The sequence below is a fragment of the Cavia porcellus genome, unplaced genomic scaffold (assembly GCF_034190915.1).
Source record: "Cavia porcellus strain 051 isolate PalLab524CR breed Dunkin Hartley unplaced genomic scaffold, mCavPor4.1 scaffold_32, whole genome shotgun sequence".
In the NCBI taxonomy this organism is placed as follows: domain Eukaryota; kingdom Metazoa; phylum Chordata; class Mammalia; order Rodentia; family Caviidae; genus Cavia; species Cavia porcellus.
In genome coordinates, this window is record NW_026947515.1 from 850489 (window position 1) to 869618 (window position 19130).

At 38.6% G+C, this 19130-nt stretch overlaps 1 protein-coding gene across 1 annotated transcript; it reads left to right on the forward strand.

Moving 5' to 3' along the window:
* Positions 1 to 4304: 4304 nt before the first annotated feature.
* Positions 4305 to 18624, forward strand: LOC134474373 (zinc finger protein 709-like). The gene is made up of 4 exons (XM_063242120.1): positions 4305 to 4452; positions 14198 to 14324; positions 14521 to 14581; positions 16108 to 18624. Exons 1-4 carry the CDS (start codon positions 4450 to 4452, stop codon positions 17261 to 17263), a joined length of 1347 nt encoding a protein of 448 aa, XP_063098190.1. The 5' UTR covers positions 4305 to 4449; the 3' UTR covers positions 17264 to 18624.
* Positions 18625 to 19130: the final 506 nt, after the last annotated feature.

The following is a 19130-nucleotide window of genomic DNA, read 5'->3' on the forward strand; positions in this document are numbered from 1 at the left end:
GGAGCAAAGCTGTCAATTTCTGCAAGGAAATTTTCCAGAGTCTTACGCCCCACCTTGAGGTCCTTGGACTTTAGGAGTCTCTGAAGGACCAACACCAAGGCTGTGTATCTTTACTTGGCATGTTTCCCATTTTTAATATATCTTCTGTTATTTTTACTTCTATGTTTATGTTTTACACTCTTTTATTACCTTAAGTTCTGGTGTTATGTTTCATACTCACCGCGTGAGGCCCAAGAAACCCGCCACTTACGCGTGAGCCTGAGAGGAGTCTACAAATCCTGTAGGTGCGCGCCACCCAGGGCCCAGGCTTATCCTCTACTCACCTGTCCTGCAGCACTGTGTAGGAGAATGCAGTCCACCGCCGCGTCTCGGGGTTGATCAATCCCCGTGCAGGCCACCAAATGTCGATGTCGCTCCCGGCCGGCAGGAAGGACACACGACAAAGTCTGGCAGTGGACAACCTTTTCTTTTATTTTCTCTCCGTACAGCCTGCCCTGGGTTCGCTCCCAGCTGAAGCCTCCTCTGGTCCGCTCCCCGCGGCTCCTTTTGGGCTTCGCTCCGAAGCCTCTACCGGTCCGCTCTCCGCGGCTCCTTCCGGGCTTCGCTCCGAAGCCTCTACCGGTCCGCTCTCCGCGGCTCCTTCCGGGCTTCGCTCTGAAGCCTCTACCGGTCCGCTCTCCGCGGCTCCTTTTGTGCTTCTCTCTCCCCCGAAGCCTCTACCGGTCCGCTCCCCGCGGCTCCTTCCATGCTTCAGTCTCTCTCTCGGGGGTGGAGGCACTGGCTATATATAGGATTAATAGCTAGGCAGACTACCCTGTGAGGCGGGAACTTAGTGGGGTGATAAGAAACAGGTGCCACACAGGCGGGCTCGATGAGAGGGGTAATCTAGCTCAGGCTTTTGTACTTTCCCACAGGCCTCGCAATCACAGCGTCTGATGACTTGACAGTGCCACGGCTCCCAACATAAACTCACTGCATTGACACTGATAGAGTGAAGCAAAAGCGCACTGCATTAATTTCCATTGGACACTCGTGGCATAGAGCATGTCAATTACTGAGAAGGTAAAATAGCTTCATATATAGACAAGAATCAGTACTATTAGGATTTCATGGCCCAATAGAGAAGCAGAATGATAGGATTATTTCCAAAAGATGAAAAATATTTCCAAAAGATGAGAAGTATAAAACAAAAAGAAGCCTTTATTCTGAGAACAAGGATAGAGATGACTGGCACCCCCCCACCGCTGGAGTCCAGTCATCTCTATGGCAGACACGTGGGGTGAGGGTATGTAAGTAGCCTCAGTCTGGGGTGGAACCTAAGGAGGACTTTAGGGATGGACAGGTAGCCCATTGGTCTTAGGTTTGGCACCATAGGTAAATTACCAGGGCTGAAAGGTGGCATCATAGGTAAATTCCTAGGGGCGGGGGAGATAGGGGCTTCTTGCTTTCTGTTGAGGCTTTCCTGGCTACAGAGACCTGTCTGGGCCAAAAACCTTTCACAGAATATAAGAAAAAGTAGCAGTGTCCTTTCTATTTAAAGAATGTGGAGAGGAACATACAGCCACCAAGGGTTTTCCGTTTTTTTCTGACAGATTATGGGATTATAGGGTATATATGAAATTTGGTAGTGCTGGCACTGACATTGACATCATGTAAGGAGCTGATTGGAATTTTCTTTTGGCCCCTGGGAAAGGAATGAGGAAGTTGTATTCAGGGAAAAACGAGGAAGTAGCCATATGGGTAAGTGTTGTACTCTAAGAAAATAGCTTCGTTATATGTGTTTTATAGCAAACCTGTATAGGGGCTTACTAAATGTGTTTGTTTTATCTTTTTTCCCTAACTGATATGTTAAGTGACCTAACTGATATGTTGAGCAACACTCTCTCCTGTAAAAAATTGCAAGAATCTCACCTAATTGATATGTTAACCATTGTTGCCCTCTATAAACTACAGAAGCTGTGCTAAAACAAGCTAACAAGGGTTGTTAATCACTGCTAGGTGCCTCTATTCTCCGCTAAAGAGCTAAGAAAAACTAAAATGGCAATTAATTTACATTTGTTTAAAGTAACCTGCTTGTGTGCAGAGAGATTTGCGTGTGAGTTTAACCCTTTACCCTGACCTTGACACATTACCGCCGTTTTCTGTTCTGTATGGCGCCTTATTGCCTCCCTCTCCCCTCACCTATCTATCTAGGCCATAAAGAATTTGGGTTTCTAGTGACCTCCCCCCAACCCGGTGATGATCTGTTATAAAATGAGCCTGCCCCAATTTTAAGAGCTGCTTAGCTTAAAGAAATTACCGGGTAATACTATGGCCCAAACCCCAATCGGTGCTTTCCTTTTGTTCTGTATGTATCAAATGAGTTAGATATCAGGTCTTTGTAAAACTTAAGTTCCAGCATCTCATAACTCGTGACCCCTTCGCACTCACTAGTGAAGACAAGCTGTCCTGAGATAATTAACTCTCCACTTTCTTCTCCAAATATTGCTGCAGACGTGCCACTCTGAGATAACTTCAGTCTGCAGGATGGGAGTAATTTAAAAAAAAACACCAGGAACTCCCTAGATTGTCAGAGCTAAGTAGACAGCAATACAGTTTCCAGACTCGGGTCAACAAGTTTGATGGCTCTGCAGGTTTCTTTGTTTCTCTCCCCCCGCCTTTTCCTCCAGCCCCTTTTTAAAGTCCTCCCTTCAGCTTCTGGGGGACAGTCTCCAAATTGGCTCCCAGAGACTGGTCGCCAGGCCTGGAAATAAAGCCTTTGCCACTAAATTTTCGGTCTCTTGCCTCCTTGGATTTTATACCGGGGCCCAAGTTACAACAGTAAGCATCCCTGATTTGACACTTCACCCTGATGAACTACCACCATGATGTCCTGTAATTTATTCTAGAGCAAAACTCTTTAAAGTACATCCTTCAGTTTAAATTAAGAAATGAAAATAAAGAATTTTTGCTATGTGTCTTCTTCTATGGTTAGTGGTAAACAATTCACAAGGCAAGTTTCTAAACATTTCCTTAATGCATTGTAGATAGCATAAACAAAACTACAGATCAGTTCACTTTCAGAAAACAGAAGCAGCACTAAAAGTCAGGGATAAAGCCCTTCAATGCAAATGTCCCTTAAGAGGTGAGATCAACATTTAAGAATACAAGCATCTACTTAATTCTCTGACTTCAAGAAAAAGAAAAATTTACACTGTTATTGCTATAGGGTGATGAAACTCCAGGTCTACTATGTCTGGGATGAGTTTGTGTTGTCTGAAGTCAAAAAATGAATTTTAGAAAAAAGAGAAGTCAAGATAATATAATTATTGGGAGAAAGAAAGCTGTGTGAGAGAAAGCAAATGCGTCCTAACTGGGTTGGCAAAGACTGTCTTTTCCAAGGACTTTTAGAGTAAAATCATGTGGTGAGATTGGTGGAAGGTGGGGAAAACTGGGAACTCACAATGCAGATGGGCATAAGATGGGACAGAGCTATGGTAGCCAATAAGATAAATAGTTCAGGTAAAGTTGATTAAATTGTGAACAAAGGGGGAATGGAGTCACATAGAAAGCAGACATTCTTAATCAGCAGTGAATCTTCCCTTAGGGGTTTGGGAGGGTAACTCCTTAGTTCATCAGAATGATAGGAACTATTTAGAATGTCAGTCTTTAGGATAAGGATAAATTTCTTTGAATGGTGACTCCTGACTTCCTCAGAGGGCTAGGGAACTATTTAGAATATCAGTCCTTAGGATATGGATGAGTTTGTTGATCTTCTGTCTTGAGGCTTAGCCCATAGCAGGATTTGCCCATCTTCTCCATAGTTGCAAGGTATCTGGGTTTCTGGATGGGCTGCTAGGAGGACCTAGCCCTGTCTCATTGCTAATCATAATTAACTAATTCAGCTCCACATGTTAGTATTTTTAGGAAAATTGAATACAGATGTCTTGTGCTCTGGGTGAGTGATCTGGGGATGACAATGTGCAATGTATATACCAGTGTTGCCCCCTGATTCACATGTCTTGAAATTTAGTTTTAGATTATTTTTTCTTTTTATCCTTGAAATGAAAATTTGGAAATGAAAAGCCTGAGGTAAGGCACTTTGGTACACATATTCCTCTGTGTAGCTGAGATCAACACTGGTGAAGACAACCAGCTTCAGAAGTCTCTGACTACTGTCTATCATTTGGGATCCTCTCTTGCAGGAAGGAGTTCCATTCCCTGTTTATTTTTGACTTAGAAGGAGGGCAGTAGAGCAGCAGTCAATCAGTGATGAAGAGGCGGGCTATATGAAATGTCCAATCAGGCGAGCTGTGGGAGGAGGTCTCTTGGGTCTCTTCCGGTGTATAGAAATTGTGTACCTGTTTGGAATACAAAACTGGGAGCAGAATGTTGCTGGATCTCATTTACTGGTTTCGATGTCCTGTGGCCTGATTAGCAAAGAACCTGGGAGACCCTCTAAGCCACAGAATGGTGAGGCTTTGGATGGGAGCCCAGAAATAGGGTGGAATTGGGAGAAGACAGTTACAAGTGGTGAGAAGTAGTTCTGGTGTGTGTAGACTCAGGTATTTAGTTAGCTTCAGCTCCAGAGGTCTTCTAGCATTGGTCTTGGGTCGTCCACTTTCCCTTTTTTCTTCTGCTGGGAGCAAGGATGATTCTGTGTCCCCAGAGCCCTGAATTAACTCTGATAGCAACAGACTGGAGTATCATCTTTGAAATTTTCTACTGCCCTGACAACTTCACCATAGAGAGCAGAGGAAGGAGCTTGGGAAGCCCCTGACTCTGATGCATTTTGTAGCTGGAGCATCAGTACTGAGCTTGGTCTCTGCTCTCATTCCAGGGATCAGCAACCTTGATGTTCTAAAGTTTATAAATGTTTGTAATGCAGGGCCTCATATCCACAATGGCACTTCTTAAACTTGTAATTTTTTGTATTTATAGGGATTGCCTAAATTTATGATATGTTCTTGCACTTCCAACCCCATGACAGGTGTTGGCAAAGATTATGAAAATTCAGAGATGTGCAGTGCTGTGCTTCAGTGGAGGAAGGCTTTCCAAACACCTGGTGAACTCCTGTGTAAGATAAATAACAGTGAAAATAATTTTTCAACATAATTTATGTGACACGTGCTCATAGACTATATTTGTGAGAACAGCCATAGAAGTTTCAATTTTGAGAAAAATGAAGCAGATATAAAAGTGTCCTCAAGGGCCGGGTAAAGTGTGCTTGCTAAGGACAAATTCCAGAAAGGCCTGCCTGTTAAATTCTCACTGGAAAATGCCTAAATGTAGGAACATGCCTAAGTTGCATGAACATATACATGTGATATCCTTCTGAATGGAAAGGAATATGGGTGTCATCTCTGAATTAAGAGCTGCTTTAATAGTGTGGTTGGTCATATACATTGTTTAAATATTGAAATGCTCTGTAATGGACTTTACTAATTCATGTAAAGAGATTCCCTAAATTGAAATTGTGCAGGGATATCAATAGTTAAGGCATGAAGGGTTTTCTGCTTAGGGTGGACCGGAGGAACATGGAAAGGATGTGGAAGTGACAGCAGGACACAGTGTGCAAATAGCAGGACATACAACAGAGAGGGTCTTCACTGAGTCAGGTAGTACTTAGGGTAAGCATGAAGTTAAAGTTGAATTATGATATCTTCCTTAAGGTGAATAACACCAGCTCTGGTAACAATCAGTATTCCACATCTCTGTCACCCCATGAATTCTGTGTTATTCACTTGAAATCTAGTTTTGATTATCTCGAATTATGACTCAGTATCATGAAGGTGAAATTTGAATTTTTTTTGTACCAAGTATTGAACTCATGTTCTCAAGCTTGCAAGTTAGGTTTTCAAGCTGCTAGCTAAATACCCAGTTCTGAAAGTGTTTTCTGTATATTATGGATAATATCAACCTTGTTCCTCAGAAAATGTTGAATATTGTGGAAAGTTTCTTAATTGTATGGCTATAACTTTTTAAAGCAAACCAAAGATGTCTTATGCAGTCACTTTCCAAGTTTCACATTGTCTGTGGGGTGTCTCCATCAGGGTTTCTCTATTTCAGGCAGCTCTGTAACTTAGGCTAGCCCCAAACTCAAGACAGTTCTCCTGCATCAGCCTCCCAAGATATATTTCTTATATCTGAGTGGAAAGTGATCACTTGTTGACACTGAGGTATAATTTGAAGCTTGCACCTGCTTTCATTGTTTATACGTTTTTTACATACAGCAGTTTTCCATGAACATTTGTGTTATAATTTATGTACCATATTTGATGTTATTTATGTTTTGTTCTATGAAACCAAATTCAAATATCAAAATGCTGCTTAAGTATATCAAGAACAAAGGACTCAGTGGCCTAATTGAGATTTGAAGAGATATAATTGGTAGTCCATCAAAGTGATGGATGAGATACTTGTCTGCCTCTGTGCTTTATGGATGCTGGTCCTGCAGGCTCTCACTATGAGCTCTGCATTAGAGACAATGCACAGCAACTCTTGCAGTGACTCAGCATAAGAATCAGTGCTCCTATTTGGCTGTTACAGTAGTGGTGAGTTGCTACATAGCATGAAATCGCTGTCTCAAAAAATGTATATACAAAAATTAATCCCCAAGATATGGGATTAAGATTTGAAGAAATCAGTCTCCATTCAGCTGTTTTCTTTGGTTTTATTTGTTTAGTTTAGCTTTGTTTTATTGAGGCAGGTTTTCTCTATGTATATCAGCTAGATTTGAACCCCTTATGGAGTGCAGAGTTGCCCTAACCACAAAGCAGCACTCCTGCCTCAGTTTCTGGAGTGCTGGGATTATAGATATGTGTGTTTTTACCCTATAAAATATTGAGGCGTGTAACTTAGCTGTGTTGTAGCTTGGCATAGTAGATGGCATCTTGAGCTTTGCATTTAACTAGTGCCCTGTACTTCACCCAGAAAAATGGAAAATCACTCAGGGTAGAAGTCCAAGGAGTAAAGCAAAATGAGCTATAAACAAAGAAAAAAATTAACCTGCTCAACAAAAGAAGCAGAATAAATTTGTCATCCAAAAATTATTATAAGAATCTAGCTCAATGATTTCCAACAGGATCTTTTTGTGATTCTATCTTTTAAAATGTCTGTAACTTTCCAGTTCAAAGCCTCTTCTTTAGATCCTGAAATGGGGATGGGGGTTCTGTATACAAGTGGTCCTGAGACCAGCTAATGAAATTTCACATTTCTCAATTGGTTTGCTTGTCTTCCTATATTGTTGTTCACAAACTCAACTCAAGCTGCAGAAACCTTTACTGACACAAGCAAACACCAGGATTAAATGACAGTGGCACTGAAATGAAAGAATAATATTGAAAAGGAAAGGAGAAAAAAGACAAATGCCATGTGTTATAATGCCCACCTCTTTTCCCTAGAGATGAAGAGGTTGAAACAGGAGAATGGCCATGTATTCAAAGAGCCAACCTACATAGTGATTGCAAGGCTGGCCAGAACTCCAAAGTGAGTCTATGTCTTTAAATCAAAAAACTAAAATGAAAAAAATAAACAAGGTGACAGAAAGACTATTTAAAAAAATAATTATGGAGCTGAGTGAAAGTTAACTTATGCAAAATGGGAATTATTGAATGATGCTGCAGAAGAAGGAAGGCCATGTAGTGGCATCCAGGAGGCAGTGACAAACACAGATTTAGGAATGGCACCTATTGTGCTACAGCACAACAGTGATCTCCTTCCCCCAATACATTTGTAGTTCACTAGACTGAGGACTTCTAAAAGTCCATGGAAATGTTAAACTCATGGCAAACAAGCAGCTTGAAATCCAGCCTTTGGAACATGGCCTTTAGCAGAATTTCATATTTAAATTTAAATAAGAAAAATATAATTCTGCCCTGTTTGATATCAAATGCACCAAGTTTAGTGGCTCACAACATTGAGAAATGAAGCCACAAACCAAAAGAAGTTCCAAAATTTTCTTAGAAAAAAAGAGAGAAGAATAGCCCTGAATTTTCTGGAGTGGTCTTCAGTGTTTTGGCCACAGACCTATTGTCAGGGAACAGTTATACAGTAAAGTCCCAATGTGGGTACAGTATGGGTCTCAGACTACAATCAACCTATAAAGTTATAGCTGCTTAACTAATATTATTCAGCAGGGGAACAAGTCAGCCAGAAAAGGTATGTTGAAAGAGCCAAGGCATTTTGTGGGAACAATAGTCCAGTTGTTCTGGTCTTTGAGTATGGTAATTGAGGCCTATCAGGACTTCCTGGAGCAGGTGGTGGAAACTGCAGTACATTTCAAACTATTGTTTTTCTCTTCAGGAGCATGTAGACATTGTCACTGGATCTTCACCTTCAGTTCTGGCTTTCTTCAGCTGTGCCTGTAGCAGTGATTGTTGTGTTTAGTTTTTTGCATTGACTCTTTGAGGTTCCAGTTCTTCTCTGATTGTATATCAATTTCTGTCTACATTGACATCCTTTGCTAAAATCACAATAGTATTTGAATGAATAAAGTGATGTTTATACATTTAAAACTATTCATTAATACAGGCCAGGGATTTAAGCTCAGCAGGCAGAAACGTCTGCCTGGAAAGTGCTAGGTTGTAACTTTGATCGCCGGTACCTATAAACAAAAGTAATTTAAACTGCAAGGAAATAAAATCATTTCATTTGCGAAAATGTAGGTTTATAAAATTTATAACTAAATATGTCAATGGCAAATTAAACATTGTTAATAGTCATATTTAGTATCTAAAGTTGTTGATTCTGGGTGTTGAATTCAGTGATAAAAGAAGCTGCCTGGAGTGCACAAGGACATGAGTTCAATCTCTCATACAAAAAAAAAAATTCACAGTTGTCAGTGATTTAGTGCTATGAGCACATTTATTGAAACTGATACTTGTTAATTAATAGGCTTAATATTTCCTTTGTGGTCTATGAAATACCTGCACATAACATGCCAATTACAGTAAATGATGTACTGTCCCCTATAGTGTTAGACCGGTGTCCCAAGGAAGACTCCAAGGGCCTCACTCTCATGTAAAAACAAAGGGCTTTTTATTATTCTGTGTACACGGGGTCCTCCAAACAGGTGGAAATGGAAAACCCTGAGTTGGGGCAAGGCTGGTGTTTTTAAGGATGAAAACCGCAAAGCAGGTGAGGTTACAGAAGCAGATCGCATTGGTTAGTTTTGAACGGTGCAGGGCTTGGCAAAAGCTGATTGGAGGGGCCCAGGGTTGGGTAACTATGGTGTCCGGGGTTCTAGCCTGGTCACTGTGTTCCCGGAACTGTTACTTATCTTGCCTAACTCACTGAAACAGAACATCCTGTGGTTTTATGACCAACGGAAAGTCCCTTCTTGCTTTGTACAGATAGCTCGGGGGTTGCAGCTGTAAAGTTAACTCTTTCAGTACAATCTAATACAATCTGATGCAATTAACACAATTTGTGATGGGGCTACCAGATAGGGAAGACTCAGGATGTCAGGAGCTATTACCTCAGGCCTTTGTTTTATGGCCTTTAGGAAGTTAAAACTTAACCTAGTTGGATTTGAAGGGAGAAGGGGAGGGGGAGCAGCAGATGGAACGAGCTTTCTTGGTCTCTTCAATAGGATTGCTATTTTCTGAGTTGTTTTTATTTTTTGTTTTCCCACATACTTGAAAGTTGAAAATGTTGGCTGTTGCTAGCTAGAAAAACTGTGATAATCATTTTTTTTCAATTTAGTGATATATTTCCCTATATCCATTAAGAACATTTTATTTGCTACAATTTCCCCAAGTCAAATTCATAAACAATTCTTAAAGTTACAGGCAGCTGAGTTAGTTAGAAATACAGGCAACCATACCATGATATAGTGGAATGAAATTCTTGAACTTCTATGTCTGGTATGAGTTTGTGTTCTCTAAAGTGCAAAAATGAATTTTAGGAACAACAGAGTTGAAGAGCAGAATATATTTATTGAGAGATAGAAAGTGAATGTGTTTTGCTCTAAATAGGATATTTTGGAATTGGGAGGTGGAACTAGGGGACTTTTACCTTGAAGTCACTTTCCTCTCCCCTATTCAACCTACCTGTGGCCAGAAAAGAATCTCAATCAGTTACTTGCATATCAGCAATGCCATCTTTTTTTTTTTTTTTGTCTTTTTCCTTTTTATCCATACCGGGGATTGAACTCAGGACTACCTGCTGGCAAGGCAGGCGCTTATGCCACTGAGCTAAATCTCCAGACCCAGTAATGCCATCTTTAATTAAGCACCACCCAAGTCAAAAACTATATGTATGCTGCCCAAATACTTCCAGAAGAAAAAGCAAGACCCCCCAGTGGTCATGGGGTTCTCCCCATATTCTTAGAATAAAGGCCATTTTCACTTTGTATTCTCTTCTTTACTACACCAAAAATCCTATCGGAAAGCTTCTATCTGAGAAAAACAGGAGGGATTCTGAGCCTGTAGCAAAAGACTCTGTCTCTTCTAGAGACTTTACAGAATAAAATCATGTGATGAGACAGGTTTAAAGTGGGTTAGATTACTGAGATTACTGAGGAGGTAAATTAGCACAATAGAGAAGCAGAATATAAGAAATGTAAAAGTGGCCTTTTATTTAAAGAATGTGGAGAGGAGCCCACACCCACCAAGGGTTTGGCTGTGTTTTTTTTTTCCCCTGACTGAGTATGGGGTTATGGGGTATATGTGACTTTTGAATGGCTGTTGTGCTTGGAGGGGACATTGATGTCTTGCTAGGAGCTGATGGGAATTTTCTTTAGGCCCCTTGGAAAGAAAGAGGAAGTTGTATTCAAGGAGAAAAGAGGAAGTGGCCTTATGACTAAGCATCCCTGATTTCACATTCTTCCACCTTGAACTACAACCATGAGGTCCTGTAATTATTTGAAGGGCAAAGCTCTTTCAAATACATCCTTTGGTTTGAATGAAGAAATCAAAACAAAGAATTTTTGCCGTCTTCCTCCATGGCTGTTGGTAAACCATTCATAAGAAATATTTTGAGTCAATTCCTTAATGCATTTTCAATACCATAACCAAAATTACAGATCAGTTCAGTTTCAGAAAAAGAAGCAGCACTTAAAGGCAGGGATAAAAGACTTCAATGCAAATATCCATGGCATGGTGAGATCAACAATGTGTGATACAAACTACTGGATTTCTCTGACTTCAAGAAAGAGAAAAGTTTATACTGATATTGATATACTGGAATGAATCTCCCTGTCTACTATGTCTGATATTAGGTTTTTGTCCTGTAAAGTCCAAGAATGAATTTTAGGAACAACAGAGATTAAGAGAAGAATATACTTATTGAGAGAAAAAAAGCTGCCTGAGAGAGAGAAGGTATCCTGAGCAGGTTGCCAAACACTGTCCATTCTAGGGACCTTTATAGAGTAAACTCATGTGGTGAAGTGAGTTTAAGGTGGGGAAAACTAAGAACTCACAATGCAGATGGGCATAAGATGGGACAGAGTAATGGTAGCCAATAAGATTATAAGTTCAGGTAAAGTTGATTAAATTGGTAACAAAGGGGGAAGGGAGTCACATAGAAAGCAGGCATTCTTAGGCAGCTGTGACTCTTCCCTTAGGGGTTTGGGAGGGTGACTCCTGAGTTCCTCAGGATGATAGGAACTATTTAGAATGTCAGTCTTTAGGATAAGGATACATTTCTTTAAATGGTGACTCCTGACTTCCTCAGAGTGCTAGGGAACTATTTAGAGTATCAATCCTTAGGATATGGATGAATTTGCTTATCATTTGTCTTGAGCCTTGGCCCATAGCATGAGGTGTCAGTCTTCCCAATAGTTGCAAGGTATCTGGTCTCCTGCATGGGCTCCTTGGGGGACCTAGCCATGTCTTAGAGTAATTATGAAGTAAAGTTCTGATTGCTTCATTGAGGTGATCAACACCAGCGCTGTCAACAATCAGTATTCCACATCCCTGTCAACACATGATATTTGTATTCCATACTTGAGATCTAATTTGATTATCTCTAATTATGTCCCAGTGTCATGAAGGTGAAATTTTCAATTTTTTTGTACCAAGGATCGAACGCATGACCTATGCTTTCCAGGCAGTCCTTCATGCCACTGAGCTCAATACCCAACTATGAAAGTGTTTTCTGTGTAGTATGGAAGAGATCCACATTGTTTCTCAGAAAGTGTTGAATATTGTTGGAATTTTTCAGTATTGTATGGCTATAACTTTTTAAAAACAAACCAAAGGTGTCTTATGCAGTCTCTTTTTAAGTTTCACTTTGTCTGTTCAGTGTCTCAATCAGGGTTTGTCTATTTTAGACAGCTCTGTAACTTAGGATAGCCCCAAATTCAAGGAAGAAATCCTTCACCAGCATCCCAAGATATATTTCTTATATTTGACTTGAAAGTGATCACTTGGTGACAGTGAGGTATAATTTACAGCTTGGGCCTGGTTTCATTTTATATACATATTTTTAAAATACAGCTGTTTTTCCCTAACACTTGAGTTATTATTTATATACCATATTTGATGTTATTTATGTTTTGTTCTATGAATCCAAATTCATGTTTCAAAATGCTGCTTAAGTATATTAAGGACAAAGTACTCATTGGCCTAAATGAGATTTGAAGAGACATCATCTGTAGTATATCAAAGTGATTGATGAGATTTTTTATTTAATTTTGAAATTGGTAAAATACAATAGAACAAGGCAGCATAAGGTCAACTAAGATCATACAGTGAAATTGGTACACAACTTCACAACAGGTTACTGGGATAACAGTAATAGGTATCACAGTATATTTTGTTATCTTTGTAATAGTTGTTCTTTAATCACATATATCAAAATGAGATGAAATACAGAACATTATAGAACTTATCAAAACAGAATATTGAATTGAGCAGTACCATTAATTAGAATAGAGTGAAACAATAATAAAAACATTTTCCTTCAAAGAGACAGTAGAAGGAAGTCCCCCTTATTTGCTATGGTCTACTTCCCAGGAGGCACTTAGATTTCTGGTTCCCATTAGCCCATTCCAGAAAGGGCTACCTGTTAAATTCTCATCAAAAAATGCCAAAATTTAGGCATTTGCATGGATATATACATGTGATATCCTTCTGAATGGAAAGGAATAGAGGTGTCATCTCTGAATTAAGAGCTGGTTTAGTAGCTTGGGTGTTAATAGACAGTTTAAATATGGAAATTCTCTACAATGAACATATCTAAGTGGTGTAAATAAGAAGCCCTAAATAGAATTTTTTCAGAAGAAGAGGGGTAGGGAAGTGGTATGTTTGATTCTAGGTGGTGCATCAGTAGGTTCACTATTGCTCATTAGGGAGACAGTCTGGTTGTTTGGTTTCACAGCGTCCTAAGTTCCAACATATCACAGATCTTAGGAGCTACTCCTGGTTATCCCCCTGTAAGGGCTGCAGTTTTCCATACTACCACTGCTCACCAGGGAGGTGAGGTACTTGCTTGGCTTCCCAATGTCCTAAGTTCCAACATGGCATGGATCTTAGAAGTTGCTGCTGGTTCTCCCCATGAAAGGGCCGCAGTCTGCCAGACTGCCACCGCTTACCAGGGAGAAGTGGTGCTTGCTTGGCTTCATAGTGTCCTAAATTCCAGCATGGCATGGATCTCAGGAGCTGCTGTTGGTTTTCCCCCTAGAAGGGCTGCAGTCTGCCAAACCACCACCACTGACCATGGAGTGGAGGTGCTTACTTAGCTTCCCAGTCAATTGATGAGATATTTATATGCCTCTGTGCTTTGTGGTTGCTGGTCCTGCAGTCTTCTCACTGTGAGCTCTGCTTTAGAGAAAGTGCACAGGGAATCTTGCCATGACTCAGCACAAGAATCAGTGCTCCTATTTGGCTGTTACATTAGCAGTGAGTTTCAATCTAGCATCAAATTTGCTGTCTTTAAAAATGTGTATAGACAGAAAATTAATGACAAGACATGGATTTAAATTTGAACAAATCAGTTTTCATTCAGCTGTTTTGTTTGGCTTTATTTGTTTAGTTTAGTTTTGCTTTATTGAGACAAGCTTTCTGTATGTATATCAGGTGGATTTGAACACCCTATGGAGCCTAGAATTGCCCTGACCTCACTGATGCCTTCCTGTCTCTGCCTTTTGAGTGCTGGGATTATAGATATGCACCACCGCACTTTGCTGTTGATTCACATTTGTAGGAGAGAATTTAAGATATCCCAAACCTGGGGTCTCAACCTTCCTTTGAGAAATATATGTATGATCCTTTAGGAGGTGGTGACCTTTGAGGATGTGGTTGTGAACTTCAGCAATGAGGAGTGGAGTTTGCTGAGTCCATCCCAAAAGAACCTTTACAGAGATGTGATGGGTGAAATCTTTAGGAACATGGCTGCAATTGGTAAGGATGAAATCTTTTTGGCACTCATGCTGTCAGAATATTGTTTGTTGCTCATTAGTGCTGTTTCGTTAAAAAGAATATGAAAATATTTTTAAAAATAGCTCAGACCTGGACACATTATATCATAAATCTAAACAAAAATCTATTTGCATGTATTACTCAACTGAGTCCTGGTATTTCTATGTCTACAATTCAGGAGGACTTGGGGATATCCAGGAAGCTGAAAAAGGAGGCAAAATTTACTGGAGATACTTAAGGTAATTCCCACTCACAAGGAGAAGAATGTTCCTGAGTAATTAGTGAGTCAGCAGAAAAATGAACACCAAATAAATGAGGCACTATTCAATTTAATGTCAGTAATATTCTCCCAAGATGTATAAGCTAGTGTATATATGAGAGATTAAATCATGAAAATGTATGACATTGCATATAGATGTGTACGAAAGGCATACACTTTGAGTTATGACATTCTGCCTTCAGTTTTTCTACCCATTTTTACATGTGAATACAACACATTCATTGTCTAACAATTGCTAAGATTGCAATAGAATTTGAAATAAAACTGAGTGCTCATGTTTATAAGCCATGCTCTAGACAATCAGTGATTCTGATTAATATTCTTAGTAGACTGGTGGAATGTTAGTGCACTCATTTTGAATATCAGTATGCAGTTGTCTCTAAAAATTGATCCTCTCAGACTTGTCCTGGATATAAAATCTCAAAATCCGCATAAAATACTGATACATGCTTACTCATATATAAAGCAGATCAAGTTATAACATATGAGGCTTTGAAGCATATCTATCTATCACTGGATTTGTGGAGAAGGAAAATGTTAATAGACTCTCTGTGATTGTGCATTCTTGTAAACCCAGCACACTAGAAATCAGATTTTGCAGAATGGCAAATTCAAGTTCAAACTTCACAGCTTAATGTTCAGTGAAAATCTCTTAAAATAGATATTTAAAAAGCTACAGATTTATGCTAATACCTGGTGTTCATTCCCAGCACAGAAAAGAAAAAAATGTGTTATATAATGTCAAAAAATAAATAATATAATGTCATTTTCCGTAAGAATTAGATGGGTCTTTCACCCATCAATTCAGTGAACTGGCTCAGCTATAAAACCTAAAAGGTCACAGGGTTTCTTTTAGATGAGAAACCAAAATACAAAATGTGGAATGAAATTAAACCGAGTTGTTAGAGAAAAGTAAGACTGACTGTATGGAAAAGGGAACTACAGGTTAAGGACAGAAGGGAGATTGTGATAGTGAAACATATGAGAATAATCTGCATGTGATACACATATGTACCCATGCCCAAAGTGAAGCTAAAGATTCTGCATTTCAAAGTACCAATTTTTAAGATTTCCAAATGTGTACCAGTCTTTTGGGAATGGTTGTTTTCAACATATCTTACAAGGCTATTCTGTTGCTTCATAGTCAGAATTTCTTAGCAGGCATTAAAAACAGAACTTGATATTAATGCAGTCATTACATGGAGACCCATTTCACTGTAAATTTTTCTTTTTTTAAAATTTAATATAAGGAAAATTAAATTAGACAAAATAAGTAGAAATAATATTGCTTTCAAAGTGAAAATAAAGAGTAAGAAATCGCAAGATGATGATTACATATGCTGTTCGTAGAAATAGTTATGAAATACAAAAGTGAAACATATGAAGTGGAGATTCAAACAGTGAGAATGCAGTTTTGTTCAACTCTCCAAGAAAAACTTAGTAATATGCTTATAAATCCTATATGTGATTTTTTTTTCTTTACAGAAATGACAAGCTAGGGAAATCTTATGGACGTACATCTTGGAATCAGTGTAAAGAAGTATTCCTTTGTACTGCAGGAGGTAATGTGAATGTGAAAAAAACAGAAACACACCACAATGTTCAGATCTATGAAAAATATTGCAGTGGAGGGAAACCCTATGTATGCAAGCAATGCGGGAATGGTTTTACTACACATGGAATTTGTAAGAAACACGAAATAATTCACAGAAGAGAGAGACCCTACATATGTAAGGAGTGTGGGAAAGCTTTTACAACACATACATATTGTCAAGTAAATGAAAGTCTTCACTCTGGAGAAAAACTTTATGAATGTAAGCACTGTGAGAAAGCTTTCAGCACATGTACTTATTGTGTAATCCATGAAAAAATTCACACTGGGCAGAAATCGCATATATGTAAGAAATGTGGGAAAGCTTTTAGCAGGAAAATTCATTTTCAAATACATGAAAATGTTCACACTGGAGAGAAACCCTATGTGTGTAAGCAATGTGGAAAAGGTTTCACCCAACATGGACATTGTAAGGAACATGAAAGAATTCACACTGGAGAGAAACCATATGTATGTAAGCAATGTGGGAAAGCTTTTAATATACGGGGAGACTGTAATAAACATGAAAGAATTCACACTGGAGAGAAACCCTATGTATGTAAGCAATGTGGGAAAGCTTTTACCAGACCTGGATGTTGTAAGGAACATGAAAGAATTCACACTGGAGAGAAACCATATGTATGTAAGCAATGTGGGAAAGCTTTTAACACACGTGCAAGTTATAAGGTTCATGAAAGAATTCACACTGGAGAGAAACCATATGTATGTAAGCAATGTGGGAAAGCTTTTAACACACGTGCAAGTTATAAGGTTCATGAAAGAATTCATACTGGAGAGAAACCCTATGTATGTAAGCAATGTGGGAAAGCTTTTAACACATGGGGAGACTGTAAGAAACATGAAAGAATTCACACTGGAGAGAAACCATATGTATGTAAGCAATGTGGGAAAGCTTTTAACAAACGTGCAAATTGTAAGGTTCATGAAAGAATTCACACTGGAGAGAAACCATATGTATGTAAGCAATGTGGGAAAGCTTTTAAAACACATGGAGATTGTAAGAAACATGAAAGTTTACATTCAATATAAAACCAGTGTATATAAGCATCATGAGAATGGTTTCAGCACACATACATATTGCATAATGCATGAAAATCTTCACACTGGGCAGAAAACTAACATATGTAAGGAATGTGGGAAAGGTTTCAGCAGAAATGCTCATTGTCCAATACATTATAAAATTTACTTGCTTGAGAAACCCTGTGTATGTGAAGAATGTGGGAAAGCTTTCACCACATATGGATTTTTTAAAATACATCAATGAGTTCACACTGGTGAGAAAGCCTATGTATATAACAATGTGGCAAAGCTTTTACTGCATATAGTCATTGCAAAACACATGAATGAATTCAAACTGAGAAGAACCACTGCTATGTAAGCAAGTGGAGACACTTTCATCAGCCAGATTGTAAGTGAAATACATGAAAAAACTCACACAAGAGATAAATCCTATGTGTTATGGGAATACTCTCAGCATACTTGATCATTGTTACATATCTGAAAGAGCTCACTGGGCAGAGATGCTATGTGGATTAACAATGTGAGAAATATAGCAATCCATGTTTTTGTTAAATGCATAGAAAAAGCATCACTGTTCAGACATTTTAGATCTAAGTTTACTTTAAAAATTCCAAGGAGACCTGAAGAAATAATCAATACAGAAGTTAGATGTCAATATTTCTTCACAAATATTCCAGAAATGACAAATCTGAGTTGGAGCTCTACTCAATTGCATATGTTTTATGATTTTCAGTTAATCCCTTGTACCTCTCTAGATTTTTTAAAGTGTTTTTGTGCTTCAACATGGCATCTTGTAATTAAACATGCTAAACTGAAATGGGCTTTTCACTTTCAAGTATGGATAGGGCCTATGTACTTAATATTTTTTCTTTAAAACTTAAATTTTATATTTTTTGGTGAATTGTAATGTTTATTTAAAGATAAAAAAGTGTAGTAATAATATAGAATTTCAGAAAAATAAACCATAAGAAATCACTAGTTGATTAGTATCATATTGTCATCTTAGAAGTAGTTGTTCAAGTTACAAATTTAAAGCATACAAAGTGATATTCAAATAATGACACTGACAAAAGTTCACCTCAGTGATCCACCAAAAAGTTATTAATATGCCCATCTGTCCTACATACTTTTTTTTTCTTAAAAAGGGTAAGATTAAACATGGCAAAACAGAGCAGAACAGTTCATAAGGAAACACAGATTTCAAAACAAGTCCACTGGAAATGTTCACTGTCTATCTTACTGACTCTAGTTTTCTTCCAAATAGTTGTTCCCATCTTCACACACATTGAATATATACTGAATATTATAGAACTAATCAAATAATTACAGGATGATGCAGGCTTTTTTGATCTTCAAGACTGATTTTCGGGAAGTTGATAATGACTACCATAATGTCTTTCATTGTCTTTGTAGTAGTTGTCTTTATCTTTATGTATGCTGAAATGGAACATAAGAGACTGGACTAATATCACTCTGAACAGTGAATAATAGTATCCTGAGAAGGAGAAAGGTGAGGAATTGACTAAAAAAAGAAGGCAGAGGACATTGTTAAAAGTGTATTAGGATTTAAAAGCTACAGTAGCCTTGCTGCTCTGTTTAGTTTGGTTATGTTTTGTTCTGGTCTGTCTACTCATATTAGATTTGAGGGCACAGAGAGATAACCCAAAAATAGCAGGTTATACCATGGTAATTATTCTTAATTTCCTATTAACTAAAACTGAATCCCTATATTACTTACATTGTCTTCTATGACTGATCTTCTTTGAAGCTGGATTGTTTGAATGTTATTTGGCCTTGACTGATTTTATTCACATTTGGTGTGCTTGCTGGTATCAAGTTCAAGAGAAGAGGCAACTACTGTGAAGATGACAAGATG

Coding starts and splice junctions, on each gene's coding strand:
- LOC134474373 (XM_063242120.1), top strand. Junction 14,325..14,520: donor TAGGAACATGGCTGCAATTG/GTAAGGATGAAA, acceptor TCTACAATTCAG/GAGGACTTGGGGATATCCAG. Junction 14,582..16,107: donor ATTTACTGGAGATACTTAAG/GTAATTCCCACT, acceptor TTTTCTTTACAG/AAATGACAAGCTAGGGAAAT.